Source organism: Daphnia pulex, chromosome 5 (assembly GCF_021134715.1).
Source record: "Daphnia pulex isolate KAP4 chromosome 5, ASM2113471v1".
In the NCBI taxonomy this organism is placed as follows: Eukaryota; Metazoa; Arthropoda; class Branchiopoda; order Diplostraca; family Daphniidae; genus Daphnia; species Daphnia pulex.
In genome coordinates this window covers 9,187,025-9,208,571 of record NC_060021.1, presented here as the reverse complement: position 1 = coordinate 9,208,571, position 21,547 = coordinate 9,187,025, and the positions used below count along the sequence as shown (strand labels likewise).

At 40.3% G+C, this 21,547-nt stretch overlaps 4 protein-coding genes and 3 long non-coding RNA genes across 17 annotated transcripts; 3 read left to right on the top strand and 4 right to left on the bottom strand.

The window, feature by feature from the left end:
* Positions 1 to 42: 42 nt before the first annotated feature.
* Positions 43 to 992, bottom strand: LOC124194361. The gene is made up of 3 exons (XM_046588520.1): positions 760 to 992; positions 358 to 692; positions 43 to 296 (listed from the first exon to the last, which is right to left on the bottom strand). The coding sequence occupies exons 1-3, from the start codon at positions 854 to 856 to the stop codon at positions 60 to 62; spliced, it is 669 nt and encodes a 222-aa protein (XP_046444476.1). The 5' UTR covers positions 857 to 992; the 3' UTR covers positions 43 to 59.
* Positions 993 to 1,090: 98 nt separating this feature from the next.
* LOC124194362 lies at positions 1,091 to 5,723 on the top strand. Of its 7 annotated transcripts, none has more exons than XR_006874746.1 (11): positions 1,091 to 1,563; positions 1,692 to 1,825; positions 2,389 to 2,534; positions 2,912 to 3,057; positions 3,468 to 3,552; positions 3,625 to 3,782; positions 4,056 to 4,200; positions 4,368 to 4,432; positions 4,507 to 4,629; positions 4,971 to 5,075; positions 5,291 to 5,723. It is a non-coding gene; the product is annotated as an uncharacterized LOC124194362 (long non-coding RNA). The 7 variants fall into 7 exon arrangements; XR_006874749.1 differs by having other exon boundaries at positions 1,419 to 1,563; positions 1,692 to 1,788; positions 4,056 to 4,196; XR_006874744.1 differs by having other exon boundaries at positions 1,419 to 1,563; positions 3,652 to 3,782; positions 4,056 to 4,196.
* A 176-nt stretch (positions 5,724 to 5,899) lies between these two features.
* Positions 5,900 to 7,205, bottom strand: LOC124194359. Its single transcript, XR_006874742.1, has 5 exons — positions 7,030 to 7,205; positions 6,853 to 6,932; positions 6,665 to 6,744; positions 6,313 to 6,482; positions 5,900 to 6,241 (listed from the first exon to the last, which is right to left on the bottom strand). It is a non-coding gene; the product is annotated as an uncharacterized LOC124194359 (long non-coding RNA).
* A 4,045-nt stretch (positions 7,206 to 11,250) lies between these two features.
* LOC124194358 lies at positions 11,251 to 12,945 on the top strand. Of its 3 annotated transcripts, none has more exons than XR_006874741.1 (5): positions 11,251 to 11,532; positions 11,589 to 11,637; positions 11,826 to 11,962; positions 12,049 to 12,362; positions 12,424 to 12,945. It is a non-coding gene; the product is annotated as an uncharacterized LOC124194358 (long non-coding RNA). The 3 variants fall into 3 exon arrangements; XR_006874740.1 differs by having other exon boundaries at positions 11,589 to 11,962; positions 12,049 to 12,108; positions 12,179 to 12,362; XR_006874739.1 differs by having other exon boundaries at positions 11,589 to 11,962.
* A 1,200-nt stretch (positions 12,946 to 14,145) lies between these two features.
* Positions 14,146 to 15,657, bottom strand: LOC124194356 (ribonuclease H1-like). The gene is made up of 5 exons (XM_046588512.1): positions 15,465 to 15,657; positions 15,028 to 15,145; positions 14,854 to 14,963; positions 14,616 to 14,791; positions 14,146 to 14,549 (listed from the first exon to the last, which is right to left on the bottom strand). The coding sequence occupies exons 1-5, from the start codon at positions 15,484 to 15,486 to the stop codon at positions 14,484 to 14,486; spliced, it is 492 nt and encodes a 163-aa protein (XP_046444468.1). The 5' UTR covers positions 15,487 to 15,657; the 3' UTR covers positions 14,146 to 14,483.
* A 346-nt stretch (positions 15,658 to 16,003) lies between these two features.
* LOC124194357 (protein transport protein Sec61 subunit beta-like) lies at positions 16,004 to 16,781 on the top strand. The gene is made up of 4 exons (XM_046588513.1): positions 16,004 to 16,158; positions 16,230 to 16,333; positions 16,410 to 16,517; positions 16,580 to 16,781. Exons 1-4 carry the CDS (start codon positions 16,156 to 16,158, stop codon positions 16,665 to 16,667), a joined length of 303 nt encoding a protein of 100 aa, XP_046444469.1. The 5' UTR covers positions 16,004 to 16,155; the 3' UTR covers positions 16,668 to 16,781.
* A 29-nt stretch (positions 16,782 to 16,810) lies between these two features.
* On the bottom strand, positions 16,811 to 20,737 carry LOC124194350 (transcription factor Sp1-like). 3 transcript variants are annotated; one of them, XM_046588499.1, is made up of 10 exons: positions 20,070 to 20,737; positions 19,785 to 19,949; positions 19,567 to 19,713; positions 19,025 to 19,507; positions 18,591 to 18,954; positions 18,281 to 18,517; positions 17,901 to 18,186; positions 17,663 to 17,834; positions 17,469 to 17,585; positions 16,811 to 17,407 (listed from the first exon to the last, which is right to left on the bottom strand). In XM_046588499.1, the coding sequence occupies exons 1-10, from the start codon at positions 20,160 to 20,162 to the stop codon at positions 17,189 to 17,191; spliced, it is 2,283 nt and encodes a 760-aa protein (XP_046444455.1). In that variant the 5' UTR covers positions 20,163 to 20,737; the 3' UTR covers positions 16,811 to 17,188. The 3 variants fall into 3 exon arrangements, with proteins under 3 accessions (XP_046444455.1, XP_046444456.1, XP_046444454.1); XM_046588500.1 differs by having other exon boundaries at positions 20,528 to 20,737; XM_046588498.1 differs by having other exon boundaries at positions 16,811 to 17,398; positions 20,070 to 20,521.
* Positions 20,738 to 21,547: the final 810 nt, after the last annotated feature.

Below are 21,547 nucleotides of genomic sequence, written 5' to 3'. Positions count from 1 at the left end.
ATAATTACATATTGTAAATAAAGAAAGAGGTATTTAAAAGAGTTTCCCAAAAATTAAGTTTAATTAATCATAGTATAAATCTTGAAAGATATAAAACAAGCAAACAAGTAGACACAGAGATCTTGAATTAATGTCTGAATAATCTTAAGAGTTCTTGTTAGTTGAGACAGCTGATGTTGGGGAAGTCCACTCAACATGAGAGCTGTGTTGAATAAACTATTTGACTGATGCTGATTTCCTCTCTTGCTGACTACAAACATGTAAGTCTCAAAAATTCCAAATGGGATCAGGACATTCTGCACGAAAAATCATAGTTAAAACTGAGTGGGTAAAATTTTCCCTTTACAGACATCTTACATGGCCCAAAAATACTCCAAAACCTGTAAAGAGTAGAGTAATTGAAGTTATAGCAAGAAACACTAACAATCCAGGGGTGTTATTCTTTGGATGTTCTTCGTTTGTCTTCCCATTTTGAAGTGGGCCTCCATCCATTTCAAATAGATTTTTCTCAATTCCACCCAGTAGTGGGTTTGTTGATCCTGTCACTGTTTCATTCACACCAGATCTTTGCCTAAGGTGAGTTTCTTCTTTGAGGATGGAATTTTTAATGATACATGGTTCCGTTGCTACCTTTTGGTGTTCAGCAGTAATCACCGGAGTGGCAAGAAATTCTTTTTGTTGTTCATCAGGTTCTTAGCCAAAATAATTCACACAATTAACTTCATAAAGAAGAATAATAATCGCACATTGATGTCTTACCATTAAGATGAGTGTTTACACCTAAAATCCTTTGAAGTCGTTTCTCTGAATTTTCCAATATACGTCGTCTTCTTGCTTCCCTAATTTCGTCGGACATTTATAGTTCTGCAATGAAGTGTGAATTTGTTAAAGTGAAATTAATTCTAGACGTTTTAAGCTGCTGTAATAGTCAACAGAATACGAGATTTCAGGACAATTTAATCTTTGTTAGTGTAGGAAACGTTTCAGTTATGTATTTTACTACCAGATGTCCATGATTTTATTTTATTAACAGTAGGTGCCGCTGGCAATGTCGACGATGTTTCAATATCAATTGTACTGGAAATCCAGTTCTCTCAAACATGTAAAATCAAAGCCTTTGATCATTTTCAGCTGTCAATTTAGTCAGTTTCAGCTACTTTGACATCCCTCTGTAAAAGTAAATCGGCAGTTGTTGTGTGGTAACATTGTGGTGATAACTGACGATAACTATTCCACCAACAAAGCTCACTTTTTAATTTTTCTACTAAATCTATTTCACGGAGATGAATATTTAGTTTATTTTTCATCCGACTCGTCCGTGCCCTCCGTGGATGCTAAGGGCTGTCACTAGGTGGCTAAATATGTCTGTGTGTTTAGGGATTTAACTATTCAGCCTATCTAGAGGGAAGTAGGGGCAGGGGTGGGGGTCATCAAATTTCGACATTCACGACACATACCATTTGTATTTCAATATTTCTTTTTATTCGAGACGCTGTCCGAGAAGGTTACCTTAGCCTTTGGCTCATGGCGGGGCACTTTCTTTCCTGACGTTTTTCGTAAATGGTAATTCCTGTTTTATTCTTTAAGGTTATTGATTATTGAATTTAAATTTTGTGTGTGCCTTTTGTTTAATTTACGGGTTACATGTTAAAGACTGTTTCTTAATTGAGTTTGTATTGTTTTATTAACAGCCTGGTGATTGGTGAAGTCTGAGCTTCTTCATCGCACTACGTGCACGTGATCGCTGCCTTGTCCTGAAGTGAAGAGGGTCTCTAACTCTACTATATTGTAAGACAAATGAGATTAAAAGAAGAAATTTGAAAAGGTAATCAAGTACTGCAAGCTAAACTGAGAAGGCAATCACTTAGCATTTTTTCTTGATGTTGAAAACAAGTGGTGTCTTGTATCAGGCTTGAGGCTTCCATGTAAGACAGCTTTTGTGAAAAGTTTTTTGTTAGTTGGTAATGAATCACAACAGACAGGGTTAGAATTTTGCTTAAATTTAAGTCTATGTATGTGAGGCTGTGAGTGATTAGAATTAACTCGGGTTGTACATAAAACTCTTGATATAGATTTGACAAGTAAGCAAGTAAGCAACAAGAGCTTTTGGTGAAAATTAATCAGCTTGTGTTGAGTGGGTTAGCAATTTGCTTAAATTTAAGTATATATATGTGTGCTACTTGTGTTTGCTTTGAATTAATTAGGTTTGTACAATTAACTCTTAAAATAGATTCAACAAGTATGTTCTGCTTCTAGATAAGACAACTTGTGAAAAAAAGTCAGCCTGTTAAGAGATGAAAAGAAATTTTATCAATTAGAAAATTACTTTGTTTTTCTTTTAATATTTGAAAATATCATTGGTTTATTAATATTTGTTTTGTTTTGTAGGTTTCCTTGTTCAGTTTGAACTGTTAATGGTGTTGTCTGGTGTGCAGTGGTTTTGCAGTCATTCAGTCGAGAGATGCCCTGAGATGGATGATCATCTGCTGACTTTTCTTACATCGTCTTTTTCAATGGAGATGCTGTCCGAGAAGGTTTAGCTTGGCCATTGCAGGCAACTTTCTCTCTTGACAATGTTAATCTTAAAAATGTCTTGCCTTTATTCTTTAAGGTTATTAAATTTAAAAATTTTGTGTGGTAAACTTGTGGGGATCATGACTTTTAACTTGTACTTGCATGGTTAATAGTTCTTAAATCTAATGGTTTAATTTCTAATGGTTCTTTAATGGTAATTTCTACGGTCATGAGATCTGCTGTTAATTTCCCCCAAAATTTCGTCCTTTTTTCAGTTTGCACGTTTCGTCACATTCAGAATAGTACTTCAGAGTAGTATAAGCAATAATTTTGATTAACTTTAAAATCTGAAGACTTTGTTTCTTAAACTAATTGGGTTTTATTTTTCTATTAACAGCCTGGTGGAGTCTAAAAGCATCTTCATTGCGTTGCGTGTACGTGATCTCTACCGTTTGATGAAGGTTCTCCAACTAAGAGGGTCTCTACTACATTTCAAGACAACATTGTGATGGAAATAGGAAATCTGAATGAAATACTAATAATGTAAGTACTGATGAGATGAATCAAGGGTTAGTATTTTGCTTTAGTTTTTTAAGTGTGTGCTACCAGTGCTTGTTTTCAGTAAAGAATTAGCTGAAGCTAAACATTAAGTTCTCGATTCAAATGACAGCAACTACTAGGGCAATCCTGCTTATTAATAAGACAGCTTTAATGAAAAGATCTTAATAAGATGGTCTATTTGTCACCTTTTTTTTACTAAACAGAAAAGAAATTGAGATTTCCTCTTTAAAAGCTGAAATGAAATCATGATGTGATGATCTTAGGCCATCTTTATATTTTCTCTAGTTAAATCATGTAAATTTCAAGTGTATAATTGCCTAACAGTATTTGAAGCATTTATTTTATAATTATAAAGTTAAACTTGCATTTTTTGTTTTATTTTGAAAATTTAGGTTTCTATGGTCAGTTTGATGTTTGAGCTGTATTGTTGTGGCTGTTTGGTGTGGAGTGGTTTTCCAGGAGACATGTGTTAAAAAGGTGCTTGAGCAGAATTGCATACAATGAGAAATTAAATATTTTAATTTAACGTAAAAGATAAAATTGTTGTAGTTGATCAGTAGTCGTGTTGGCTTTAAGTCTTTTCCAAGGATAAAGCGGCTGATGTTGGTAACATCGCAATCTTATGCCACTGAGCCTGAGATAATTTCTACATTGTTCGTGATCAATGCGGTCAACTTCAACATTCTTCTTCATAAATATCTTAAAAGGTATTTTAGTTCATTAGGGTTTCTGAATGTACAAATGAAACAGATGTCTTTGTTTAAATGCTGAAGAAGATTAAGAAGAACAGTGATAGAATATTGTCAATCTGTCATGCCTGTGATATGTTTCTGTCTTTGTCACAGTCTTTTCCCAGTAGATTTTTTTTCTCTGTTTGGAGTTGTTAAGCAATAGGAATTATGTAGATAATTGAAAATTGTTACCTAGTAGTTAGTACCTTGTTTTATAAATAGTAATCAAGCTTTTTTTTTCCATGTAAGATTAATGGCTTGGTGAGATTGAGCTTTTTCATGGCAGTCAAATGTCCGCATGGAATTGTTGCAGCCAAGTGGTGAAGGTTGTAGTGAGCTGTTGCATGATGACCATGTGCTGGTGTGGGGAAGTGCTGCATGCTGTCTGGTGTTGGTTTGAATTATTTTCATTGCCTTAACTACCAAGTGGTTGAATCATTCATTCTATAATTCTTGGCTGAAGTTAAACTTGCAATTCTTGTTTTTTTTTGTAAATTTTGTCATTGGAATTCTTTTCACATCTAACGTCATTCTGTTCATTGATATTCTTTTGTTCTGTAGGTTTCCATAGTCAGTTAGATGTATGAGCTAATTATGTTGCTCTTTGGTGTGCAGTTCATGTTCAGGTCAGTGATTCCCTTCTCTTATCTATTGATGAATTTGAGAAAATGGCAAAGTCTAAGCTTTGTGTGTCATGTAGGTGTTTTTGTTGGAGCCAGCTGGTGAAAGGGGGTTTGAATTGTGTAGAGCTGTAGCTTATTGTAGCAGTCAACAATGCTGGAGTTATTCTGAAGTGCAACATCAATGAAGACATTCTGAAATGGTAATTTTATTTTGATTGTGATTTTGGATTATTACTGGGGAAGTTTCACAAAGTCTCATTAGAATATTATAATGGGTTTAGAGTTCTTCTGAATAGATAGCTGCTTGCTCAACTAGCTTTTACTTCATTGTAATATTCTTTTTAATATAACTAGAACATTTTATTCTCTTTTACAATACTTCTGATATGACCTTTTATTGTGATTTTAAACATCTGTTGCTGCTCGGGTTTGATTTATTTTTAATTTAAACTTAATACGACTTTTCTTGTTTTCCATTACATTTTTTTATAGCTGGTGCAGGCTTAATTTTTAATTAATGATTTTCTTTCTTCTCAACAAGATTTGGTGACAATGTGATCAACAATATGCTGAATGGAGTCTATGCTGTTTTTGTAACAAGGAGTGGAGAAGTAAAGACTAAGCAAGGCTGCAAGAAAATGAAATGGTAATTTGACTGAGATATTATTTGTGACCTGAGAAGTGGTTTTTATTGAAATGTTGTGTTCCGTTGAAAGGTCAATTCCAAACTGACGAAGGAAATTAGTTATGGTACTCTGCTTTATAGGAAGACCTTTTGTCTATTTTATTAAGATGGAGTTAAAAGAGAAATTCATGGTTTTTCTGTCTCAACTAGTATAATATCCCTGTTTCTTCTCATAGGTCTCGGCGTAAATGTGCAGTCGCTTTGCAGTCTCAATCCTGTTCAAGCTGTTGCTATCCTGAATTATGCTGGAGTCTTGGAAGTAGCTGATCCTGAAGTTGGGTTGCTGGTGTTATCCTGAAGAAGCTGATGTTGATATTATTAAGTGAATGTGCTAGTTCAGTTCTGGTTGTTCAAAATTATATCCATGTTGTATGTGATATTAGCAACCTTGAGATTTCTTATCAACTAAGACATGTTGCAACCTGTTAATAACTGAAACAGCACTCCTTCCTGAAATTTCCTCACCCATATATTTTTAAATAATTCTTAAATAATGGGATATCAAAACTTGCAGTATTATACCTTGTACATTGTTATATCTGATATATTTTTCATAAGTTGTGAAATTTTTAAACAAATTAAAATACAATCAATTATATGAAACTAAAATATTTACTACCATTATCTAATAAAAATGAAAAAAATAAAACAAATTTTATTAATATTTTGAATAAATTAATTTTAATGTATTTAATTAAATTGATGTAATTAAATTGATTAAGTTAATCGAATTAAACTTAAAGTTAATTGAATTAAATCATTAAAATTCTACAATTTTGGCAAAAATGATTGAAATTTAATAAACAAAGCGTCCGGTACAAGACAAATGTTGGTCTGTGCAAATTTTAAAGCAGTTTATACCCATATAAAACAAACCTAACCAACTCCTTTTGTCTCATTTGGGTGATAAACTGCTTTTGAAACTCGCACACAATCAAGACAGGGGGAGACATCACTGTCTTAATTGACTACCTGGCAAATGGTTAAGAGAAACCGGAAAAAGAGCGAAGAGTTGAGGAACAGTTATTACGAGAGCGATTAACCATAGTAGGCTTCCGGCTTAGACATCTGAATTACAGCTTTCTCTTTTCAGTTTTCACCCATGGATAAGTGGCGAAGGAGTTACCCTGTAGGCAGAATGAACATTTATTAGGATAACAATAATTTTAAATTAGGTTTTAGAAAAAGAAAGCAATACCTCAAATCAAGAGGGACTGTTTAAGGAAGTAAAAAGGGATGTTCAAGGGTAGCAGGCTAGCAGCCAACGGGTTACCAAACAAATAAATGACCTTGATGACTGTAAAGTCATTGTCCCTTTTCTTCACAGGACATGACTTCTCATAAAGGCTGGCGTGCAAGATTAGAGACCTGTAAAAAAAAATAAAAATTAAGTCACCTTGTTTATAATTTGTGTCATCAATGTGCTTGATGTCTATGATCTAAAAGAATAATTTAACTTAAACATTAGATAGACATTAGTGCAGAACAATATTTTAAATAAACATTAGACTGCAACAAAGAAAGTTCAGTGACATGAAAAATAAACTTACACACAAAACCACCAATCAGTTACCCAAGGTTCTCTAGAAGATGGAATGCGAGAATAATGGTCCATTCTAGGGTTGGTGATCTAGCAAGTCCAATAAAATCAGCCGATAATTATGATGAATCCAAATAAAAGATGAGAACAATATTTTTGTCCCAGCAATACTGTACTAAAGCTAGTGTTGGTTGTTACCGGATGACATATTCAGTAGGATACTAGGATTTATAACACAATAGTTGACACTAGGCTGCATGCCCCTTACACAAATTCTCCTGGAAATTAATGAGAAATATTTAAGTTATTAAACACATAAACAGAAAAGAACACATGCCCAACAAATTGCACACGAAATCTATCCAATTTACATACGAATTCCTTTGTAATTGTCGAAGAAAATAGCTGTAGCTGAACTGTTGACAACGAGCCGCCATAAGCACATATCAACACAATATTCTTTCACGCCATCTATTAGACACGTCCAAAACTCACTATCTAAAGGACCGGCTTTAGATAGTCACAAAAGTCACAAAAGTAATCAAAAAGGCCATTTCTGTTTGCTTAAACTGGCAAGGAGTGCTTAGAATTGTGCAGAGAATAAAGCTCACTTGCTAGTTTTATGAAAATTTTCCGGAAGTATACCGGAAGTAGTCGATAGCGCCTTAACCATTGGGCTGCCGAAAAAATAAACCAGATATTCGTGATCTCCATGAAATTTAGGGTCGATTAGATGTGATTTAAACGAAATCCAGATTTTGGCCAAAATCGAGAATTTTCCTGAGACATAGAGCTGTATTTCACGACGGCGTGACAAAGACATATCATTATAAAAGATTAGTAGATGTACGATGAGGAATTTCAATTGACTAGGCGAAGTTAGACGAGAGATGGAACAATGGAAATAGTATACAGAGCGATGAAAAACGAGATATAATACACTACGATGCAACGATGGAGAACAAATTCATGCGATACATGTCATATAATCACATGCAAAACCATTACGGAGCTGGAGTACTGGCTTCCTGGTCGTCCCCATGTCCGCGGATGTGGCGATGAATAATGGAGACAGATCCCTGGATAGCCATCAGACGGCACTTCCTCCGGAGGCGGCGCCAAGGAGCCGGGGGGATGTTGAGGGCGACAGCAACCGCGTTGTTTGAAGGGAGCCAGGATCCCAAGGCGCCAATAACGAAGGGGAGAGTTAACCCCAGGCAGCTGTATTTCTCTATTTTTCTGGCATGGCCAGCGTCGAGGGACTCAGGAGCGTCGAAGGTGATGGTGAGATCAATTATTGTTGGTGGGTCGGTCGAGAAGATGACTATGTCCGGCCTCAGGGTTGAGCCAGGGAAGACTCTGTTGACAGTCGCTGCATGGCCGGCCCTGGTGATGGTTTTCACAATTTCCGCCAGCACAAGGTCGTGTCGGCGGCCAATGGCCGGAAGATTACTGCGGCAATGGCTGGTCACGTGTGAGGTAGTCTCGGCATCGACCTTGCATCTCCTGCACTTGGTGTTGGGAGCAGAGTAACCAGGATTACCGAGGAGCGGAAGCAGGCCGAGGCGGCTCTTGTGGATGAGATTCCACTCGTTGAATGAGAGGCAGGTCCGATGAGATGAGAGGCGGGCAACGTCGTTAGATGGGTCAAGTAGTAGCCCCCTTGCTACCCTGCCCTGATGCAAGGCATTCGTGAGGGAGATTGTCCAGCGTTTCCGGATGACTGTGCGGAGGCCCCTTACAGCTTTCAGAGAGAGGCAGGAGACGTCGTCGGCGATCACTTTGGTCGATTCATCGCCGGATACATCGATCCTAACCTCGAGTCTTCGTGCTGATTTCCTGGCACGGGACCAGGTATTGGAGCCGCACTTGTAGAAACGGGTGTCATAGAGTCCACCTTCTAACGAGCCAGAGAGGTAGTTAGAAAGAGGCAGCGGATCAGGTGGATTGCCGTCGAATCCCCTGGAGATGTTTTGGCTGAGCTGGGCTCTGGCAGTGAGGCGGACAACCGGATCGTTGCTATCGAGGAGTTGAGTGGCACGAGCGATGATCCAGATGTCCGAATCTTTTGCCAGTTGAGAGGCGCCTAAGCCGCCAGCCCTGCGATCAGAATAGAGGAAGCCGTTATGAGCAGTGTGGGGGACGTTGGCAACGAAACGGAGGAATTCGGCACAGCGAGCATCCATCTCATTGAGAAAACCGCGAAGGACCCTCCCTGTGGCGAGATGATGAGAGAGAGACGGCAGTAGGTGGGCTCTGTAAACCTCCAGTTTTTGCCAAGGCGCCAAGTCAGAATCGGCGACCTTAATCAGCTTGTCGGGCAGATCACAGACGGGTCGAAATGTTAGACGAGTGCCCATGGGGACTCCTAAGTAGCACTCGCTCTCTCCTTCCTCCAAGCAGCGAAGAGAGGTGCCATGAATGTGCAGGAGAGATGAGTTGGTGGCCTTACCCTTGGACAGGGAGAGGAAAGAGCATTTTGCGACGTTGAACCTGAGCCCGAGTTTCGCCGCCACGGCAAGCATGGCGTCAAGAGTAGGCTGAAGCTGATCAGGAGAGGATCCAATGAGGGAGAGGTCATCCGCGTAAGCAGTGGCCTTCAGCAGGGAGCCGAAGAGATTAAAGCCTTGGTTGGTAGGATCCTTGGCGCAGCGGATGAGGGGCTCAGCGGCAAGGTTGAAGATGATGGAGCTTAGTCCATCTCCCTGACGGACACCGGACGTGGGATGAACGGTGACCAGTTCCTTGTTGACAACAAACTGGAAGATGCTGTTGGTGTAGATGTCAGTGAGAATGTCACGGAGCTCTGTCGGGATCGGAAGACTCTGAAAGAGTTGATGGAGGAAATCGTGGGGGAGCGAGCCAAAGGCGTTGGCAAGGTCGAGCCAGCAGATGGTGAGTCGGCTTTTCCTGAGCTTGGCCTGTTCGATGGCCGATTCCAGCAGCATGGTGTGTTCTTGTATTCCATGGACCCCAGGAAGGAAGCCCTTCTGTTCAAATGACAACCAGTCATTGTCGGACGCGACTGCGGTAAGGCGGGATGCTATGGAGCTCGAGAAGAGCTTGTATATGGTGGAAAGCAGCGATATGGGCCTGAAATTGCCGTAGTCGTCAGTAGGGCCCTTCTTGTATACCGGGATGGTGCGAGCCGATTTCCAACAGGCAGGAATGCCGTAGAGCCAGACCGCAGCGTATAGGAGCTCAAGCAGCCGCCCAAAAGGGTCCAGACGAAGAATGTCTTTGTATTCAACGCCGTCAGCTCCAGGAGAAGTATTGGAGGCCCGTTTGAGCTTGTGTGCGACCTCCTGGCTCGATGGTGGAAGTGAGAGCAAGGAGAGGTCGTCATCGGACAGAGGGGCCCAAGAGCATGCGTCGTACGCCGCTTTCGCTACCATAATGTCCGCTTCCGGAGGGCGAGGCTGCTCATAGGTGGCCTTGAGGAAGAGTGTGGCGGACTCGATGGAGCCAGTGTAGCACTGCGATGTCTCGCCCAGAACCTTGCGTACGGCCCTCTTCGGGTATCTTTTGAAGAGTGCTTGGAGTTTGCTGGCCGCCTCCCATCGCTTGGCATTGTTCTTCTGACGGATTCGCTGTTGTTGCCTGGACTGGTGCCTACGCGTGTTGGACCTTTGAGGTGACGTACGAGGAGGACGAGGAGGTCTAGAGGCCTCACTGTTAGATGGGTCGTCTTTCGAAGTGCGAGAGTGCCAGTCGGCAGCGAGATCAGATGCGATCGTGTCCAGCTCAGTCCTGGAGGAGCACTCCATGATTATGGGAGCCCAGTGTTCGTAGAAGAGGTTGGCAGGAGTTGGACCGTCTTCTTCGTCAGGCAAGCTGCCGTCCAGATCGTCTACTCCTAGTTCGAGAGAGGGACTGGAAGCGCCGGAGTTCGTGGTAGGCGAAGTCCCGAGAGGAGAGTGAGGCGAAGAAATTGGCTGGTATGGAACGACAGGGCCTTGGTGAGAGACGCATGCTGGCAGATTGATGGTAGGTGGAGCAGGAGCTCGTCTTGTCGCTGGAGGCGTTGGCTGTGGCCTAGCGTGTGAAGGGAAAAGAGCCGGATGATGATGGCCGAAAAAATAAACCAGATATTCGTGATCTCCATGAAATTTAGGGTCGATTAGATGTGATTTAAACGAAATCCAGATTTTGGCCAAAATCGAGAATTTTCCTGAACTATAGTTCAGGAAAATTTTCAAAACCGGAAGTACGAAAACGTACAAAAAAAAACATGAACTTTACCACAAATTTGACGAGGATCACGAATATGTGGTTATTTTGGACGTCGAATGAATATTTACTGAACTACTGACTGAAATGAGGAAACCGGAAGTAGAAAAAAAATACACATAATTAAAAATCTAACAAGTGAGCTTTGTTGCTGAAACAGAAACTGACAGTTATCACCCAAAATTTGTTTGAAGTAGCATTGAGAAAATTCTACAGAGATGTGCAAAGTAAGCGCATTTAAACTGATTCTAACAGGTAAAAAATTATCAAAGGCTATGCCTGCCGTCTAGCGTCAGAAAGAATACACGTTTAAATGTAACATGAAAACAATGTCCGCTCTAGCTCGTTGACATTCAATTGAAAGAACTGGCAAACAAAGGTAACAAATCATTTTGATACTCACGTAATTCTCCATGCAAAATTCATCAAAAAGCCACCACGCAGCATCACACATCACAAAAGACGAAATCCCCAAGGTGATATTGAACGCCACTTTAACTTCTACACTGAGGAGAAGCCGAGAAAGGCACTCAAGTCTCCAGACAGATATCCGATCATGTTGTCTGCAAGTGATTCCAGACGTTTCAGTAGCTGGGCAATCAGTGCTGGACAGTGGACTGCTGAAAGCAGAGGGAAAAAACCCAGTTGGTAAGGTAAACCTGCCAGTTATTCAGAATGTGTTATTCATTGTGGCATTCTACTAGGCTACATACTACAAGGCAACAGCAAATGTAAAGTCAATCACAAACGATTGTGAAGATGAAAAATCCTTTCCACACTACCCTATCTGACAACAACAGCATGTTCCTGGCTCATTTGATCCCCACTCTAGGGACTGGGAATCTAATTAAATTAATAATCACCTGTATCACCCTTTTAGCTTTATTCCTGTCATTCTGCATTTTACCTTATCTGTGATAAATCTTTCTTTTCTTCTGTAGGTTTCCATGACCATTGATAATTGGAGAGTAGCATTGGCTTGTCTATGGCTTCGATCGTCTGGTCCTAAGTTACACAACACAGAACACATCATAAGTTACTTAAAAAAATCTAAACAAATTTAGATTAGGATTTTTAGGTAAGTTGGATGGTTTTTAATTAATAGATAACACAACATATATAGCTAATGGTTCTTGTTGCTTTTATGTTTGGCTTAAATTTCAGCTGAAGTTGTTCTTGTGACCTAGGTGGCTTGTGACAATAGAAATCAAGTTATCCGATCCAGTAATGCAAGCTATGTCTTCCAAAGCTAAATAGTTTCTACTGTCATTTCATTTTTATGATAATATTTCAGGTTAGCTTCCCCTGTCAAATTGTGGTAAATCTTTAAGATATTGATGCCTTCCCCAGATCCAATTCTTTGCTGCTTACTCTTCCCTTTTGTAGATAACAGCAAAATAATACTGCCACTCAAGAGGTTGTGGTAACTGCCCCTTAGTTCTAATTTAGGACAATGTAACATAATTGATAGATTTGAGGTATCACTTGCTGTTGCTATATATTGTTTGAAATTTATATCTAAATATTTTCGCCTTTCAGGCGAGATTCTCACCACCGTTATAGTTGTTTGGAAAGTGACACCACGCATTCACTCACTGGAATCAGGAGGATGAGGAGGGCCCTGGTCGAACGAGGACTTGGAAGGTGCATGATTTGATGAAAACTTCTGGAGAATCATGAGTCTAACCTGGAAACTTCTATGTTTATTGTTCCCTAGCCAAAATGGCTTCAAATCCATCTCTCTTCTTCTTTGTCCAGGTAACTCTCCCTGGCACAATCAATCAATGCAGTTGTTTCCCTTTCTTGATTGACTGCATGTATGAGTTTAAACAAATTGACTAGCATTTATGCATGCAACGAGGAAAAAAGCTACTGGTAAGATAAATCTCGGACAGGTATATAATATACAATAACCTAACCTTTGTTACTTAATTATGTGCACAAAATAAATATTGGCTTTGCAACTGTTGCTCTGTATTTATGAAACATGGTTTTTTAATTAACGACATTATATTAAGGTTATGGTATGAGTTCATAAAATGCATTTTCTGAGCGGTAATAGGGTATTTGAAATTAATAATGACGGCTTTTATTTTCAAAACCCACACTTCAACTTACCAGGGAAGGGGGAACCAAGATAACTAGAACTTGGAAGTAGATAGATTAAGGGGCTAGCTTACTTCCACTACGCCCCAACAACTGGCAAATCTGGCCGCCAGATGTTCTCTTCACTCTTCAGTATCCTAGCCAGCAAGCCATTAACATTAATAAAACAATTTCAAAGACCAAATCCATAGACCAAATACATCAAGACTTCGGCTTACTAGGCCAATTTGATGGATAGACCAATTAAACAGATTTCTCATCCAATCTTATTTTTACTCCAGATGTTAACCCCAAGTTAAAAAGTCTATAGTGGGCCCTTAAGACGAGAAAGTGACTTGCAGCAGCTTTTTCATTCTCTCGTGCACTCGCAACACTTCGTTTGCGACTCGCAAGAAAGACCTAAATTTAAGAATTATTAAACACAGAGTTTAAAGCTAGTAGGTTATCAGTAGATAATAAACCAAAATAACTAAATTTGCGGGTACCTGGGCACATTCCTGTGGTAGGTGACTACAGGTGTGTCGCAGCGGAAGTACATGTATGGTCGCACCAGAGCCCTCCTCATCCTCCTGGTTATAACAGCGGGTGAGTGACCACCGGCGGGCGTTGGTTAGTGGTTAGTTCGGGAAACTGTGCCACAGAAAAGAAAGGAGCCCAGATGCATGTAGCAACATCTACATTGAATTTCAGCAATGTTTTCTCTGTTTCACTAAATGGATCAAGTCTATAGAACGGCGCCGAAGGATTAACCTGATATGAGAATGTAGATTTCTTTATAAGTCGATACTTTCCAAATAAGCTTGTAGCGACAACAATCATTACCTCAAATTAATCAATTTTAGATCGTCTTTAATGAATAATCGTTGTAGTGGGCGCAGCAACCTCTAGAGTGACAGTAAAGAATCTGATATAATGAGGGCTTCAAAATCTGGAGTACGACTTAACAGTGAAGTAAGACTCACGGAAGCATCAATTCCAAAAAGGCAGGCAGTAACGACAAACTACTGCAACCTGCAATAGAACAGTAGAATACCAGTACCACCGACTACATCAGCTCAATTTGCCAGTACAACTTTCACCAGCTGGCTGCAAGCAACAAAACCATGAGCATAGTTCAGCTCAGATTCCATCTGGCTAATAAACCTTATCAAGATACAGATGTAAAAAAAAAAAATATATAACCGCAGCAATCGACAGGTTCTACAGCATGAACTGATGATTTCTTGTGTAACATCACAAAAATAAAATCCTGAAACCAAACAATATGCATAGCATAACATGATAACAGAATATTTTATATCCAAATTCTAGTTTAAATGAACAAAAGAAATGTAACACACATTATTACTCAAATGAATTAAATAAAACCCAAATTTAAGTCCCCTACAACAGAACAAAAAATTTTAAAGATTATTTGCATGGGGAGTCTTCTAATGTAAGATAACCAAATTAATTGAGAAAGTTTGTCGCATTGAATGATTGAAAACTTCATTTTAATAGCTTTCAGCACCTACTTTAGCCAAGGAGTCGGCCTTGTTGTAGTGCGAGGGAACGTGAGACTAAAAAATCAGAATGAAATGAATTAACTCTACTATCTACTGACTTTTCCAAACAAGATATGATACCCATTCAACACAATCGAAATCTCGAGTCCAAAAAAGAAGCTGTTCATATAGAGCTTTGTGTACGACAGGTTGACCTTGGGACGTCCGCCAGCCATTACTCTGCCATGTGAAAATCCAATCGGTTATTGAATCGATCAAGTATTGAGAATCGGTGAAGATGACAACACGTTGGACACCTGCCCGATTAATAATTGTTAACACAAAATCAAGAAAAACAAAAAAATTAGCTGCTGTGTACCATAATTTCTCAAGAGCTCACATGCTCTGATGGCAGCTTTTATTTCAGCCACCTGATTGGTAGGATTTGTATGAATAAATTCATGTCTTCTTAGTGGTTCACTTACATTCCTGCATTATAATATATTAATAATTAACCATATTATAATTATATTTCACATTTTCTGCTACTTACAATGGATGGTTGTTTCCAAACCACACACCAATACCACCTCTCGCACCCTGATTACCATTTCCAGGGCAGGCACCATCAATGTAGACAATTACATAACCATTGCGGTCAACTGTGAAGTCTGGAAAACAAATTGTTTTTGTAAATATGTTTAGATGAATCAGCACAACAACTCACAAATCGACTGATTAACCTATTCATACACCCAGCAGAGAATATAAAACACACACACACAAAAACAGGAAAAAGTACAAGGTCTAAATTTTAATTTTAAAACTATTCCAACAAAACTATGTACCAGCAGAAAAGTAAGCAAAATGTAAATTAATGCACAAAACCCCACGTCCCAACGACGTCTACTTCAATTGATTAATTCGTGAATGTCGTGATAATGTATTAGCTATTAGGAGGTAGTAAATCTAAGAAATATAGTAATATACCTGGATGCTTCTGGTTATACATGATGTTACTTGATACACAGATTTTTAAAAACTCTTTCGACACTTGTGTTAAGCAATGCGGAAAGATTCTGGTAAGAATTATTAATGGTTTCACCACACGACTCCGAAGTTTTGCTTCACGTGCTTCGTCTCGTGCCTTGTGCTACCAGTCCATAGGCAAGACGACCATGAGACGACAGACGCAGACAGGCACGCTTGCAACGGTAAAATTCGGAACCACATCGAAAACGCACATTTATAAAAAAAAAGACATGGTAAATTTGTTCAAAATGGCACAATATTTATCTCGACATGTAAGATGTCTCTGCTGCCTTTTTGTGATTACAAAAACACCTTCTGTCCGAGATGAAAAATAGACTTAAGTGGACTAACTTAATCGTCCATTTTATTTATCTCCATTTCCTACGGGCCGGCGGGCCCTCACAAAAAGGCATCATGCAAGCACCCAAGAGGAAAAACGCCACCTACCGTCCTTGTATTAAAGTTGTTTTGTTGAGAAGCTTAGAGTTTCTGGAATAGATGGCACTTATTTCACTGGTGACGTTGACAGCTAAAGCCGCTACACGCAGGAAGGCAGAAGCGGCGTTGGAAGTTTAACGTTTCACATTCAAGCCAGATACGGTGTCAGTCAGGTTGCTTGTTAAAGACGACTAATTGAAAACACCTTATAATGGTAGGCGTAGTTTCATATGATGTTTTCTACGTGTTTTGTGTTTAATTCTTTGATTCACTTACTATTTTCAGCCGTCTGCCCCGGCAAGTGCTACTACAGTCGGTGCTGGAGGCCGTTCACCAAATGCTGGTGGTTCAGGCCCAAGAGCTGGTTCAGGAAGTACAGTGAGACAAAGGTAAAATAAACTGAATTCATTTCTCATATTGTGTGAATCGTGCAATCTTATATTTCTGTATTATTTTTTTTTTTAGAAAAACCACTAGCAGCAGCACCACAACAGCCACTCGCTCACGTGCAGGAGGCACCAGCTCTGGTGGCATGTGGAAATTTTACACTGATGATTCCCCAGGAGTGAAAGTGTAAGATATTGTTTAAAAGTCTTGTTTATTTTTACATTAATTCTGAATTCTTGTGATTTCAGTGGACCAGTCCCTGTTTTGGTTATGTCTCTTCTCTTCATCGCATCTGTTTTCCTGCTGCACATTTGGGGCAAATACACCCGATCTTAAAGATTGTTTTATTGGGACCTGGGACAAGTTATAATGAACTGACTCGTCACCATTCCACTGTTTGATTAATTCTCTATCTGGGTTGAGAATACAAAATTATTTCCCTTCTGAAAATATCTTTATTCATTAAGTACAATTGCATGTAAACTGTTCAACTTTTATTTTCAATTCCAAGTCTAAAAAATTGTGAATAAGGCCTTCCGTTTACAAACAAATTGGGTAAATGGGTAATACTCAAAAAAATATGCAGAGTAATTAACCACAGTATAAGTCAAAATGTCCAATTTTGTCGTTTTGGAACATACACATAATATATCGAGAGCAGTCGTCTCATATTATCGAATATTAGAATTATAATTCGCCAGATGTTAGTTATGAATTAAAGCTCTTGCTCCCAACTCCCTATAACCACTCTAAAGCCAATGAATAATAGCAAAGAAAATAAAGACATACACACAGAGCAAGTGGACTTTGGTGGAGGAGACGCAATGAGAGAGGAATGCTACATACAGTTGGTTTCTTTATCCGTCAATCTGAGACTCGTTACCGACAGCAGAGGCATCGACAGCGTCGCCAGGGATAATGAGCATCTTCTCGTCCCCATCCGATGAGGCTCCGTCTTCACCTTCTTCACCTTCTGCGTCTTCTTCCTCTTCCTCTCGACCATCTTCTCCCTCTTCCAATGGTTCAGCAAATACAATCTGGGTCGCTCCGTCCACAGCAACATCCGACTGAACATGCTAAAATATCACATTTATATACTTGATTTGATTTATACAAGTACCAACACAAGTAACCTACCCCACGTAATTTGGAGTGAGTCTTGATGTGTTTTGAAAGATGGTCGCTTCGCATGAAACGTTTACCACATTCTGGGCATTGAAAGCGTTTCTCCCCCGTATGAGTTCGCCTGTGTCTCTATAAAAAAAAAAGGAAGAAAGAAAAACGGTTATTTTAACCCATAGTTGAAACGTTAAAGTTATGAAGACATTTACCTGAAGTTCGTCGGATCTCGTAAACCGTTTACCACAATAATACCACGAACAAACAAACGGTCGATCACCTGAGTGCCACCTTAGGTGAGCACGCAAATGAGACGTCTTACCATACACTTTCCCACAGCCTTGATGGTGGCAAATATGAATTTTCCGCTTGTTCTCGCCGACCCTTGATAAAGGAAATATTTTAGGTCGATTGCTTTTTCGTGCTACAAGTACTACAAAATATTCTTACTGTTTCCCTTCACCATCTTTGCAATTTGGACAAGTGCATGCGACACGACGAAGGCGGGGTTTAGCGGGACTGGAGTTGTTAGCTGCAGGAGTGGATGAATCGGAAGTCATAACCACTTCCATTGTCCCCTCTGCTGGTGTAGGTGACGCTAGCTGCCCACTTGAGGTAGTAGGGGCTGATGCCACAGTTACTAATTGGGTAGCCTGTGGTGTGCCCGTTGTAACAACCTGCCATTTTGTCGGGTCGTTGGGGTCCTGTTGAAGTTGCTGCCCTAAAGAAGAGGCAGCTAAAAAAGTCTCATTTAGTTCATATTCAAAGAGGCTTCTCGGGTAGCTAATTTATTAGCCCTATATCTAAACAATAGCTGGTAGGGGAAATACCTATTATTTGAGTTCCTGGAGGAAGAACTGGCTGAGACTGTTGGGAAACTGTTGAAATTGTCTGTTGGCCTGTAAGGGCTTGGAGGCTAGAGGCTGGTATCACTTGGACATTACCCAATCCGGGGATATTCTGGATAGGGAAACCCTGCAATAAATTGGATCCAGTTTGCATTCGTGTCAATCCTGAAAGGCTAGACGCTGGTATCATTGTTAGCTGGTTACTTCCTCCTGATAGACCTAAGAAGAAATGAGAAAAATGTGTAAACAAAAAATTTGACTCGCAAAAATAAAATAAAAACCTGAAAAATACCTGCAATAGTAATCTGTTGCGATACATTTTGAAGCTGTTGCTGTTGTTGCTGCTGCTGTTGTTGAGCATTGGCACTTTGGTTGGTCGACTGGTTATTGCTACCCGCGCCAGACCCATTTTCCACCGTGCTAATTTGCAGGGCGCCGTCATTTGACTGCGTTATAGTGACGGTCGAAGGTCCCGACGCATTGTTACTACTATTAGAATTATTTGTTGTTGTCGTTTGTTGTTGCTGTTGCTGCTGCTGTTGGCCGCCAGGACTCAACAACGTTGTCGTACCCATCTGTGACAAATTAGCTATTTGCACAGTCTGGATCTGTCCATTGGCGTTGATTATTTGCGCATACTGCTGTTGCTGGGGCACCTAGTAGCAATCCAAATGAAGTAATTAAAGCTATTAACAATCTTAAAAACGGAGTTGCGTCAATAATTACCTGTAAAGGGGATAAAACTTGCATTTGAGTCCCTCCTTGCATCAGACCAGGTATACCACTAGATATCATCTGAACAGGAAGCTGTAATGTCTGGTAAACTGTTTGGCCATTAGCAGTAGAGACTGGCACTTGCACAGAAATGGTAGCAGTCTGCTGCATAGGTAGTTGGAGAACTTGCTGCATACCACCGGCTGTTCGTACTGTCACACCTTGGGATCCTGATTGTACACCAACATTTTGTAGTGTGAAGGGTAAGGACTGGGCCTGGTTGGTAGGGGCACGGATGATTTGCCCATTGGATGTCAAGAGAGCCTGATTGTGACCAATCTGCACCTGTTGCCCTCCCCCTCCTGTTGGGATGAAGATGGCCTCTTGACCATCAATGGTCACTGTTTGGAAAGCAGGTGACATGCTGTATTGAACTCCTCCGCTTGCAGCACTGTTGTTGGATCCAGATGTCAACAACTGTGCACCCTGTGCAGTCTAAAATAAACAGATGGTGTCATTTTTAATTATATAAATAATTAAATGAAGCTAAGAACCTGTATAATTTGCCCTTGCAGTCCTTGCAATGAAAGAATATTGGAAGGACTAACACTGACAGTTTTGGACTGAGCCTGTGACTGAGTGTTTTGGGTATTTGTAGCAATAGTTCCATTTTGCTGTATTTCCCCATTAGCAACACCAGCCTAAGAAAATCGATGAAAAAAAAAGGTTTAGTGAGTAATTAAAACCTAGTCAAGGGTTGCTATCTATATACTTGTTGGAGTAGACTTTGAAGTTGGGCCGGAGTTAGCACTTGGCCCTGCAAGTTGGTAGCCTTCATCAGGGTGGGGGGAGGTGCCCCCCCTTTGGCTTCTCCGGCACCACCCACTTTCCTCTTCTTCTTAGCCGTCACGGTGAGTGACAAGACTTCTGAACGTTCCTAGAAAAATAAAGATAACAATCAGTGTTGATAAGGAATGGGTACGGCCCAACAGAAACACTACTTGAGTAACACCACAGTGTTTAAACAATATAGCATAAACTATTTCATAATATAGACCTCATCGTCAGTAGATTGAGTCTCACACTTCACTTTGGAAGGAGTTGTTGTGGCCATGGCAGGTTGAACCATAGAAGTAAAACATCCCGCCATAAAGGGAGATGATTAGTCACAAAAAAACTAGGACACGAAAAGCGAGGAATTGAGCCTACTACTTTTTGTCAACACGAAATTATGTTTAGTCTCACGGATGGGCACAGCACAAAATCCACGTGCAATGTCGTTCAACAGTTCCTCAATAGTAGAATCGTTCAGATTATGTGTGCAGAATCAGCAAGGTGAACAGCCTCCCAAACATTGAGGGGGGGAATCAAGGGGAGGAGGGGAGGAAAAGGGAGGGACGCCGCTGGAAGTTTGGCCTCGCCCTTGTCCCTGCCCTGTAAACAGCTCGACGACGCACACACAGCGCTATGGTATATGGCACAAAGTAAGAAACAATAAACGTTGCGTCAACTCACCCAAATGAGAGAAGAGATGCAACTGGGGCTAGATGATCACGGTCCAGTTGTACGAACGTTGCCTTTTTTTCTTTATTTTTCCCGGTGAAAACTGAACGATGCGATAAAATTGTTGGCAGAGGGAAAAGAGAGGACGAGTCGATGCGTATGGGGCGTAACAATGGGACTATGGGAGGAGAGCTTCACTTTCTGTGAAGCCCCCATTCCATTCCCCCAAAAACTGCCATCAATGCTAAATACAATCGCCCGGCCCGACCACTCTACTAAGCTTCCAATATTTCCTGAATTATAAATCGGTTTGATTTAGAATATTAAACTGAATTAATGTTTCTATTTGGAAGAAAAGTTTGCTTAAAATAGAAATTACGATTTAGAATTCAGCTTTGAACGGAAATAAAGGTTAGAAAGCCTGTAAAAGAACAAAATCCAGTGACCTAAAATAGCCATCTGGCGAGCAAAGCAGTAAACTGAAAGCCGTTAAGTGAGAATCGGAGTGGCCTGGCCTGTTTCTCTTCATTTGATAGTGCTGCGGGGGAGGGAAGGAGAAGGAGGGAGAAGGGGGAAATGGGTGGGAGTAGGGTGAGATGAAAGCCTCCCCGTGGGGTGGTACCCGCGTTCATTGGCCCCTGTCTCGAATTTTTTTTTTGGCTAGTGGCATAGACAGCTGCCCGGTTGTGTGGATAAAAACAAGAAAAAAAAAGAAAATTGTAGCGCGCGCTGTACGAACTTATATGTAAATGGAACGATCTAATTCCGGGTAGACTGAAAGATTTCACTCGGCTACAATTCCTGTATGAACAAGTGCACCTGTGTGAGAGGGGAAATTTTAATGGAAAGCCCCAGATGTGTGACCCGGTTGTTTTTTGTTTTTTATTTGTCGCATATAGCGGTTCGTGACATTGGAGATGCATTACATAAATATTAAAAAAAATGTGATGCGTCCTGAATGAACATTCCAATATCTTCTGTTGACAACAGGATAAAAGGTAGCTCTAAGGAGTAGAAAACTGTGTAGGTGTT